Source organism: Cebidichthys violaceus, unplaced genomic scaffold, assembly GCF_023349555.1.
Source record: "Cebidichthys violaceus isolate CVI_PGR_0920_01 unplaced genomic scaffold, fCebVio1.0.p SCAF_10, whole genome shotgun sequence".
Lineage (NCBI taxonomy): Eukaryota > Metazoa > Chordata > Actinopteri > Perciformes > Stichaeidae > Cebidichthys > Cebidichthys violaceus.
Genome location: NW_027176263.1, coordinates 8,836,517 through 8,848,579, shown reverse-complemented (window position 1 = coordinate 8,848,579; position 12,063 = coordinate 8,836,517). Strand labels below are relative to the sequence as shown.

At 40.0% G+C, this 12,063-nt stretch overlaps 1 protein-coding gene across 26 annotated transcripts in view; it reads right to left on the bottom strand.

Annotated features, from left to right (window-relative positions):
* Positions 1 to 12,063, bottom strand: part of nrxn1a (neurexin 1a) — a 245,015-nt gene that overhangs the window by 75,868 nt on the left and 157,084 nt on the right. For all 26 annotated transcript variants that reach the window (XM_068724314.1, XM_068724330.1, XM_068724438.1 and 23 more), the window contains one exon: positions 6,391 to 6,572. In XM_068724314.1, coding sequence (XP_068580415.1) covers positions 6,391 to 6,572 — 182 coding nt within the window. The remainder of the gene's footprint in view (positions 1 to 6,390; positions 6,573 to 12,063) is intronic.

The window sequence follows — 12,063 nt, the reverse complement described above, 5'->3', positions numbered from 1 at the left end:
AACAAAGGTGTCCAAACAGAAGAAGAAAAAAAACACTTGAGCGTCTCACCATCCATGGTATTCTACTGATGATTCTCAAATTACATGCTCTGTTGCTTTTATGCATTTTGAAAAAAGTGGAGGAGGTTGGCAGCTCCCGGCTGTCTTAGGTTATCGTACCAGTGAGCCGGGGAAACTCCAGAAGTAAGAGTGACTTGTGTCAGCACAAACCACGGAATGTCCAATCACTTGTGAGATGGATGTGTTTACTTCTACCCTCTGTTCATTGGAGTGTGACAGTTCAATGATGAATAATGTCATGGGGAACAAATCTGTGTTTGGACACTGTTTCTTTAATACTAAAGTGCTTCAGCTCTTTGCTTTTTTGGTTAGGCCTCCATATCATTATATACACATAATATACACATAATTCATAATTTTTTTTTCCAGTTTTTATCATTGTACTTGACTGTGGCTTGGTCTGGCTTTCATTTTCTCCCACTAGTCTCCAACAACTGATTTTGCAAACAGGATTGAGCTTTGAGCAAATTCAATGGAGATGTGATATTGTAAATGACATGGAATTGCATGTAAATAATATGCCAGTCTGGTTTAGAATCTGCTCAAAATGCATATCACCATGGCAGAAAACATCACAGTTATATACTGGGATTGTTACCATAGCCACAGCTGATGAAGTAATGTGGTAAAAAAGTGGGTTTCCAAACAATAACACCCAACAAATAAAACATATTTAAAAATGTTCAGCTGAAGATGGAATTAAACACTTCATCACCACCCACGTAGGTTAACATTAGTTTGTATTTAGCTGCATTTATTTTCCATTATCGAAGATATTGGAAGTATATTCAACTATAATTTTGTATGTGTCGGTTGCTCTGGAGGTGTGGTAATAACTCATTGATGTGCCTTGACCGAGCAAGCAACACAGGAAAGCTGCATAGCAGTGAATCCTGGGGGTATTGCATGCAGGTCTGTTCTATGTCTGCGTGCAGAGCAAACCTGAGAGGTAATTACTGGGTCTGAAACCTTAACAGGAGTAGTGGATGAGAATAAGATCCCTTCCCTGGACAGGTGTTTTAATAGGAGTACGGGGGATAGCGTGCCACTGGTTCTCTCCTGAGACCTGCAGCACCTCTCCCAGGCAACAATCTCACCTGTAGCATCAAATCAGACTGTACAGGATTCACTTAATGATGCAAGTGATTGTGCATAAGAAAGGTGAACTGCAAAAGCTTATAAGCTTTCTTACTAGCAAATTGAGGTACTCAGACAGTTGGCCCGGTAGTCTCTCTTCTTAAGCCATTTTACATGATTAATAGGGTAGAGAGTAGAGTTGAAACTGCAATTAAAGGTGTCTTCCATCAGAAGAAAACCCCCTTTCTAGAAGTCAGCTAAAGGAGGACCGAGGGGAGCAATGCTCCACCAGAGAAGTCATTATTTCTCCACCATCTCCTCCGCTCTATGGAATACATTAACTTCGCTGTCTTAGCCAGAGTGCCTTCATTGCTTGTTTTTTTGTTTTTTTTAAAGGGATGCATGCAATTAGAAGAAGGGAAAGAAGAAAGTGCTTGGAATAGTCCCCAACCCCCACACAGAGATTGAGTACCAGCACACAACAAGCTCACTGGGCCCCTCGGGGCCCTGCCTGAGACTGAGGAGAGCCTCTGATAGTCACTGTCACCGCTGCTCATTGACAACAAAAAAGAAAGAAAACAACTGCAAAGCCTCCATTTCACTTACTAAATGGCTTCCTAAAAATGTAGAGATGGATTTCCGATAACAGACGTCCGCTCTTGTTTGCAGGAAAAAATAAATGATCCTTCCTTTGCAGGGGATAACATACCTGAATAGTATCAAAGTAAAATCCACCTCTATTTTAATATTCTTAATTTATCCAGACACTGCATAGTGAAACGTATTAGCACGTCTATCAGAGAAGGTACTGCACACCCACATTGAGTAAACTTTGTTTCAATTCTTCTTCTGCATGGATTACTGGGCTGCAAACACCCAGGATCATTACATCCATAATTCCCTGTTATGCATAATGTCATTGTGAATATTTCCCTGGATTTGACTTTCAGCTACAGTGTAATGAATTACTTATAGATTACTAAAGATACTTTGCCAGGGCATACTATCGTGTATAGACAAGTCTTGAATCCACATGGGATACTTGTCAAAGTAGCCTCATGACTACGCCTCACCTTCGAAAAAGTAATAGGTATTGTGGAAAACCATCATAATTTGAGAAACGGCAGAGGCATTATTATGAATCTAGTGCTCCTTCCATGTGCGCTGCAGTAATGAGCCTGAGGAAAGTGATTGTCGTACATTTGATGGTTCACTGACTTCACAGTCATTGTCTTTATCTGCGATAGAAAGGAGAGGCGGGGGGAAAGATCGCAATTCCTTAGAGGTGCATTTAAATCATAGTCTCCACATATTACTCAGAAAATTCCCTCTTGAGAGTGCGAGCTGAGATGGCGTCCTTCAAGCCCCGCTGGGTTTCCTGTCATCATGAAATGGGAGCAGGAGATTAGGGGGGTGAGGGATGTAGAGGATGGAGAAGGAGGGGGCTAAATACTGAAATCTGGTCTAATCCCATCTCATACAGCTGAAGATAGACTCCTCCTAAGACATTTGTGCTCAGAGTTGAGGTAACTGGAAGGAATGAGGGGAATAACGTTGGGAATCCGCCTCATAATATATTGTTTGGAAAGTGTGCATTTCTGAATAAACTAAGAACTTCATACTTTGTTTATACATATTTAATACTGGAAATCAACAGTTTGTCACACTTAACAATAGTTTCTGCTTATTTTACTTTAGAAAATAAGACAACTTGCCCAAGGTTAGTGAAACTAACTCACTCAATGCAATGTCACAGAAAAATGGGCCACAGTCATTATTACATGGAATGGTATTTCACACTACAGTGTGAGCCACTAAGGGTACAATTCAACCAGATAAGGTTTTGCAGGTGACTAGCTGAGTGCTATTTCTTGCATGAAAAAAGGCATCATTGTGGCACATTTTGTACAGCTCATTGTGTTTAATGGGCCGCTGTAAAACACGTCCTTCCCATTGTAATTAATGAGGAGAAGACAGAAGCGTGAAACACATATCTAGAGGGTCTGTATCAAGTATTCCAATTTCATAATGTTATTGTGATTTAATTTCCTGCTATTCTTCCATTTGGCTGCATCACAAAGCTTAGAGAACATCCCTTATGACAATTAAATAACACAACCAATTATGTTTCGTCAAAGTACTGTACAAGTCTTTTATCACACACTTTAAACATTATGACAATCATTTAATCAGAAAAGATTTCGTCAGATATTTTAATGTGGTGTTTAATTGATCAAATTTGGGAAAACACTGTTGCAGAGACTCAAAATTGTGTAATACACTTCCATCCTGTTGTATTTGTGTATTTAACAGCCTAACTACATGAACAAAAATCTGTATGACCTTCATGCTTCTCTTCTGTGTTTTCTCTCACTCTTCTCTCATTTTCTAATAAAATGCAACACTGCACAAAGCCCCCAGATTAATGTGCAGAAATACATAAATATGAAGCATTCAGAGTGACTGCTGATGTGAGTGGAGACTGCTGTAAGAACATGCCTTATCAACATTCCCTGCCTGTAAAATGTCAATGGAATGCTGCACATTTTATCAACAAGGGGACGCATGCATCTGCTGTAAGCTGTGTGATCTCCCTGCCTTGTTATACCATGTGAGCTTCCCCTCTCTCACCTCTCCTGTCGGCGCAGCTCATGTCTCTTAACCTCTAACATTCATCACTAGTCCACATCAGTGAACTTAAAAGCTGGAATCCAGCCTGAGACTGTCTTCTTAAAAGATGTTCCAACCTTCTCTTTGTGTATTTGCTCTAGTCTAGACACATAAATACAGCAATATATGACGGAAATATCTTTCAAGATGTTCACAGGCTACAGCTTTCTAGTAAGTATGCAGTGCACCAGCTGCAAACCCCAGTATTGCAAGGAATTCACCTTTACATCTGGTCAGGAGGGCTTAAATTAATTGCTACATGATATTTAAATCAAATGCAAAAGTGTGGGAATTGTTCAGCAATACCATGGCAAGTGTGCGTGATGTACAAGCAAGTGAGCAAATTTGTATGTATATTAATTCAGAGCCGCATTGGGATGTGCTACCTAGCAAAGCCCCGTTGTGCCATTTAATTTAAAAAGGTGCCCTGTCTATGCAAATCGTTGGAGAGGACATTTTTCATCACTCACATGAAAATAGTGTATAAAGAAAATCTCGCCTGTTTCATCCCTGTTTCAGGTGTTTCATGCAGGTGGACAGGCGCCCAGAAAGCTGCAGAACACACGAGGATCTTAGTGGAGCATTTGAACATCTGAGAGAGCACATCTGTCCTTTTACACCCATGTTCCAATTCATGTTCTTTTGAACATCTCGTTTGTGTCCCTGTGTGGCAATTGCCGATGAATGATGCGTGTGAAAAAGATTGAATCCTTTTAAATTGACCGGTTACTCCTGGATTAAAACTAGGGGATAAAAATCACTTGGCCCTGGAAAAAAAAAGAAGCGAATCCAGGCAGAGCAAGTACGGAGCTGTCTCATAAGACCAACATCACGGCTGCTCCGAGTCCTCGGGACAGGCCTTCTTATGTCACTGTGTGCTTACTGTATGTGTGAATATCGGTGTGTGGGCAGCTGAGGTTGAGGCAAACTTCAAGACCAATTTCATGTTCGTGAGCGTATGCTGATCTGTTGTGCAATGTTCATGTATGCTCCTGGCCAGCATCAGTGTTGTCATGTGTTAGGGGGTGGTCTGCTCTGGATATGTGTGCAACCACTTACAAGGTGCGTATTAATGTTAAGGATATACAGATGTAGTAAATGCTACGTTTTCTACAGTTAAATCTGAAACTTGTGTGTAGTATGGCAGAAAATAATATTACCCATATAATCAAGGGTATTTAAACATGCAACAAACTGCCAAACAAAAAAAAAAAAACATCTAGAGGATTAACATGTGCAGGCTGATGACCACTTACTTTTATGTTTTTTTCAACATGTTTCAGACAGATGTCCATCCTGCCTTTGCTCAGGTTGAGCACCCGTAAGTACTTTCTCTGCACAGGTCATTTGTTTATCTAACCTTACCTACACAAGTCGATAGAGAGTTAGTTAGCTTTGTGTGCACTAGAGAACACGGGTATTCCATGTCAACAAATAAGAAACCATTGCAGGCAAAAAGCTATCAGACAGCATAAAGACCAGAATATATTCTGAATAAACTTGCCTGTGGATGTGCAGATAACATCCAACCTGACTCTTACTACTGGACATTTTTCCTCTTAGACTATTTTTAATTTTGGACTATCAAGGAATTTATGTGCCATACATTTTCTATGGGCAGTTATGTTTAGCAGCTCCTCCAAACTTTTACAGTAAGGGAAGGCATACAGTCATGATATTTTATGGGAATCTGTTTATCCTTAAAATGTAAATTATTTTTCCTACTTGAGCTAAAAAAAAAAAGAGTAATTCATCCACAAGCACTTGAAATTAATCAGATAAATAATGTTTATCACAGATTATTTAAAAAGACAATATTATATTTCCACTGCGTTTCACTCTGGCCAGCAGCGGGGCAGCACTCCCTAAAGCACCAACTTTCACATGCTGATGAGTGTTGTTATCAGTAAGTGGGTGCCAGCGGGAGGAAGGTCATGTGGTAGCCAAAGTAAAATTGTATCCAGGCCCGGTATGCACTATATGGAACTGACCCTTATTACTGCACCTCTCTCACCATCACCCTTCGTTCCTGCTGCGCACACACAGCGGCAATAACACGAAGACCAGACGAGGTGAGCAAGCATGTGCTCCTTCTTACCACACACAACATAAACGTACTGATGGGCATGCATGTCATACTTGCCATCAAATCATGACTTCCTTATTCATCTGTGGTTATAGAGTTTAACATCATAACCACCACCATTAAAGCTCTGTAAACTTGGCTTCAAATCGACCAAAGTTAAAACAATGTTGTTAGGTTTTATTTGTTAAGAGTGTAACACTGAAAAACATCAAGTTTGACTGAGAGTAAGTCAAAACTCATCAACTGTCATCAGATTGTAATTGAACTGTTGCCAAAATCTTATTGGTGAACGGAAATGGTCCCTTTCACTACAAATCAGTGGGAAAAGCGAGAAATAGAAAAATAGAAAAATTCCTATTAAAAAAATAAATAAAAAATGACAGAAAAAATGTGTTTAGGGGCTTTATCCTAATATAATAAATCTACAGTGTACTGTGCTTAGTTTGGGGTACTGCACTTGCAGTTGAAAGAATGCTAATAAACAGTTTTTGACTTACGATGTGCAGCTTCAGGAAGTCTCCGAGACCAGAGGAGCTATCCACCCTCACCAGGACAGCATCCTTCAGGTGCGTGCTGAAGCCAATGGCTAGCCGGTCTGCCCTCGTGCTGGGACGGTCATTTGGCGGCCACGTGTATGTGATCAGTCCACCATCTCGCCCAAATATGTACGTGGTTCCCGCTAGAGAGAAAAAAAAAAAAAGCAGAGATAACAAATATAAGAGTGAATTCCTCCTCACAGTCATGTCCCAGGCATGAACCACTGACTGTCAACACGACAACATCATAAACACAACAAAGCCGGCACGGATGCCATGTGTACACAGCACCTTCAGTCTGAAGTGTTTCATTGTGCTGAGTAATGACTTTGCAAAGCACTGCGCAACACATCTCTCTCGAACAGCTCTCAGCCCCGTCTGAGGGTTTAAGTACACTCATGTCAATTCATGAGAATGGGAAAATTCAGCGGAAATGAGGGAGGCAGGTACTGGTGCCACTTTCCCCATAACGCTCCACAATTACTCAGTTTTACTGCCATCGCCCGCTTCACCTCTACAGGGGAAAAACACACAAGTAAATGCTAGCGATTTTGCAGTCATGTCCCCGGTGCCCAGGTAACCAGCATGCCAAAACGGGCACCTCCCCGTCTCTCGCGCTTCATTAGCAGCCTCAAAGGCAGACTCATCCGGCAACGTTATTGACTGACTGGTCCAATTATGCCCTCCTTGTGACCTCCAAACCAGCTACTTCCTGTCTCGCTGCATTAGCTCGTTGTCTGTCGCAGCTGTATGAAAGGTTTGAGCATGACCTGGTAGATGGAAGAGCAGTTCTAATTACATAGCTATTCAGTGAGGAAGAGCCTTGCGGCATTATTCCAGTGACCTAGTCAAATTGATGGTTTGGAAATAAGTCCATCTCGCCAAATGAAGGAAGTGGTATATTAAAAGTAGGAGCATGTTCCTGTATGAAGCTACAGCTCAGGTTTTGTTGCTTGCCAACAGTCGTAGCTTTACCATTTCAGAGCTGTCAGAGTTGTCTCAATCAAATAAGTGCCTATTTCTTTCCAATTAATAACCTTCATTGGGATGGAGTTTCAATTAATTTCATAAACATGAAAAAAGTATGCTTGTGGAAAAAAAGTGTGTATATGTGTGTGCAAGTGTGAATGAATGAGTATGGGATTGGGAAATAAATGCCTGTGAGAAAGGCAGAAAATAAATGCAGCTGTCAGATTAGCATAAAAACAGCTATCTTCATGAAAAATTAGACAAGGAGCTCTGCTAGTGTGTTATGCATTTACATGTGTGTGTGAGTAAGAAGGAGAAACAGAGAGAGCGAGCGAGCATGTTAATATTCATGGGGACAGGGAGTTAAACAGCCCGAGCCTGAACAATAGATTATAAATCATTCTGACTGTAATTCCAATATTTTCTTGTAAACCAGTTCACGAGGATATAAAATTATCGATATATTTTGCATTTATTTATATATTTCTGTTTTCCTCCCTCTGAATTTTCTTTGCAGTGCAGTGATTAAAGTGCGTCACTCTGCTCTCAAGTTGCTTTTCCAATTTCATTCCCGCACTATAGTCAATACACAGTGTCAACCATTAGCTAAAAAGAATTGCATCATTAATTAACAATAATGTGATTAACGAATGATGTTGGACATACAGATCTATGGCGGGATTTATTGTTTTCATAAAGAATAACTTGCATTTGTAAAACGTAATGAAATAACACTGTAAGCATTCTTGTTCGACTAATGGATAAAGCGTTATGAAGCTTGATGACTTCTACAAAGGAAAAGAAATGATGTATAATATATTTGCGAGGCAGGCATCATTTCTTTTTCATGAAGTCTGGCGGCTACTGCTGAAAACCTGCCTTGTTCCACTAATGCATATCTGATGTTGGCCCCTTCACAGAGCAATCTTCAATTCATGTAGCTCGCGCTGGACTGTTGTCACTGTCTCCAAGTTTACCCCGAAGCCATCGAACACTTGCTCCATGCTCCAGCTTATTATAATTAAGCTCTTTTAAACCATGTCAGAGTGGGAACTCACTGGGCCCTAAAGCATCCATTTCCCCCTCTGTCTATTCATACGATTTGACACCCACTTTATCCCACTGACAGCTTATTTACTGTTGGCGACCTCAAAAAAAAAAAAAAAAAAAAACACTAACAAAGATTGCTCATTTCAGTGGGCTGGTATGCAGATCTTGCTACTGACACCCTTAAGCTAAATGGATAAACAGCAAGACCCTCATGTCAAGGCACCAAAGGTCAACTCAACTAACTACTCTGTGACATGGAGATTATATAAATGGTTCCAAAAGAAGATTCAGAGAGTGAAGATAATAAAGTTGTTGATATGTGGTAAAGCAGTTTTAAAATCCATACAAGCACCCTAGACCAGTGACAGACTCCTTGAGGGACGGTTGAGGATTAAGACGCATGGAGAAACATTGCTAATGCACACCTACACAGTTATGCAGAAGCATGAAATCAGCAGACACGTGCCTGTGCAACTCCAGTGGCGAGAGTAATTATGCACTGGCTCCATATTTGTTATTTGTGCACTCTCCTGGGACCGATATGGATCTGTTGTAGTCATTAGATACAGTGGTGTCCTGGAAATACTTGGCTGTTTGTTGTCTCGTTAATTTGAAACAAGTTTCGGTTTCTTCCCTATTTTACACTGTATAATAAAAAAAAGAAATGAAAGTACGAGATCAAGGTACAATGAGGGGAGGTTGAGATACAAAGTGCTTAGAGGTGTAGCGCTACGCAACACAAAAACCTACGAAACAGAATGTAAATTCAAATTTTATTGCTTCACATATCCCATTTGTAACTCCGACATTCATATGCATTTCCCCAGCGAGGTCACAGTGCGGAAACCAAGAGGCAGTGTGTTTTGAGTAGGTATCGGTATGTCTTACTAAAGACTATTACAGATGAGACCTCCAGGATGAACTCCTCAACCACAAGTCTCCCCTGTTAAAGGATAATGAATTAATCTGTCCTCATGTTGGACTACATTGAGAGCTGGCTGCTCTCTGCTGCGTCAGTTAACATCAAAGAAGACAAACATTGGCAGATCAAACACTCTGCTTTCATTAAAAATGTAGCACCATCCCTCATTCTCCTGCATTTGGCCTAAGAGGTGTGTGGGTTAGCAGACTGTAGGAGCTCTCTCAGCACCGACTTCTCAATGTCCATTTCTGCTACGATGAAGCAGGAGCATACAGCAAACTACTCAGCGGTGTCACATGAAGAGGCGGATAGGTGTAAGCGAAGGAAAGCGCACTGGCTCTGTGCCCTAGTGAAGCAGTTGTGGGGCGGTTAGGACAAACAAACCAAGCGGCCTGCGTGACTGTACTGCCCAGCTAAGGTCAAACTCCCAGACCGTCTTTCCTCTGACCTCCAACGCGGCCATCGTAACGAGCCTCATATTACCACCTCTGCCGGGAAACTGGGGAGGAATCCAATCATAATTACATAGTTGTGATGGAAATATGAAAAGGAGAGATGACATTATGGATCTGCTTTCCGTCAGCACCTAGCACTTGCGTTTCTCTCTTTTTGCTGCCAAGGATTCCCGTAATGACTTGTGTGCAAAAATAGATTGCCCGAGATGTGGCATATAGAATAGCCTTTTCAGATTATTTTTTGATCCTTTCCATGCATCTGTTCAATGGAACTTCAACGTAAGATAACCTCTTTTTCCAATTGTCTCTTGTCTTTATATCTTATATTCATATGTGTAGGTCTATATATCTTCTAGGTATATAGATCCTATATATCTTATATACAGAGACCTAAACATGCCATTCTCCAGGTTTACTTTTAGCTTGTGTAAATTCACAATGGACTTCAGCTTAACTCTGGGGACAACTCCTATAAGATCTGTGACACACTTAAACCTATTTGTGACTGGGACAGAAATAAGTAGGTGAACATTTGCATAAATTGCTGCACTTTGCTCATCCCCAAACCATTTAAAAGGACAAAACTATATTAAGGATAACATCATTTGGGTTTATCTCTGGTCTGTGCCCCCCACAGGGAGGTGTACAATTTAAAAAAGCTTAATGATGTCTATTGGATTACTATTTCAAGTTCCAGAAAAATCATTACAGCGACTTATGAGGACACTATTGTCCAATAAAACACTATCGGTATCTGCTAAAAAGGCTATCTCCGATCAATGCTCCTTAAGATTTAGTGCCATGAGGGAAAATTGTGAGTCAACTTGATACATTTTTTTCTTCCCCCTGATCTACCCTTCTCACCATATTTTACCTTTTGGGACAATTAAATGGTCTGGTGGCTGAGGAGATGAGGTGGTAAATAGATAGTGGGGTTATGAGCAAAACCGTTCAAACTTATTTCTTTTCAGCTGCATGTTCTAACTTGGCAGCGATTACAAAGCTGTGAATTACAGAGAAAGGCACAGTATATAATTAAATGGAACATCACACCCCATGATCCAAAATAATGATGCGATACAGTGATATCTGTCTATATATACATCTGGCTTTTTGGTGTGTGTGTGTGTGTATATATATATATATATATATATATATATATATATATATATATATATATATATATATATATATATATATATATATATATATATATATATATATATATATATATTGTAGGGATTTTTTTTTTCCCTGCCAGAAAAGAAATACTGAATACTATTCAAACATCTTGTGACATGAAATAATGGAAGGAGGGAAAAAAGCATGATTTCATTACTAAAATATAATGATTCCCCCCCCTTAGTTAGCAAGTCTTGTAGTTATTTCAACAGGCAAAAGAACTGCAGGGCAAAGAGATCTCAGCTTTCAGCTTTGATGTCAAGGACCTTACAAATTTACCTGTGCATCGTTGGTTTGTGACACCATGCTGAGGCTTCGTGGCGGTGTTGAAGACATTTTTAAATTAATAAATATTTCCATTTCCATATTCTTTATATAAAAAAGTGTTATTTTGTTAATTCTTTGAGGAAAATGGTTTTATATCTCAAACCTTTCAATATTATATGATAAGAATTTAGATTGTAGTTTGTGTGATTTATTAGTATTATGTAGTTTAATCAAAAGCAACACGCATAACATCACTGTAAAGCTATTTTTATGTTATTTTCTGTTGATTGCTATGACATTTCTGTACTGATCTTTTCATTGTCTGTTCAGCTACAATAATGACTTTTCCCACTATACTGTGAACATTTGTGTCAGTTTAAAGAGTTTATTATTATTATCTCATTTGTTCACTGTTGCTGCTGCTGCTGCTATAAATGTAAAACATCTCTTCTGTACACCAGAGAATGTGAGGAGGGCTGTACTTTCCTGTCCGTGCACTGTGGGGCTTTGTGTTGGCGAGGTGACATTTCTGTCTGTTTTTCTGGTCTGTGCCAGTTTGGTGTTCTGGCAACATGCTGGGTAATTAAGTGCTCCAAAGTAGGGAGAGAGAAGCTGTGGAATTAAGGAACACCTGGGATTTTTGCTTTGCCCATTCACCTTCCGAGTCCAGGGTCAAAGAAGTGTGGGGTGCACTGCAGTTGTGTTCTGTGCTACTTCCATGCCTTTACCAATCAATGTGTGCATGTACAGATCATAATCAAAAGCTTATAAAGTATGTTTTTGGATATG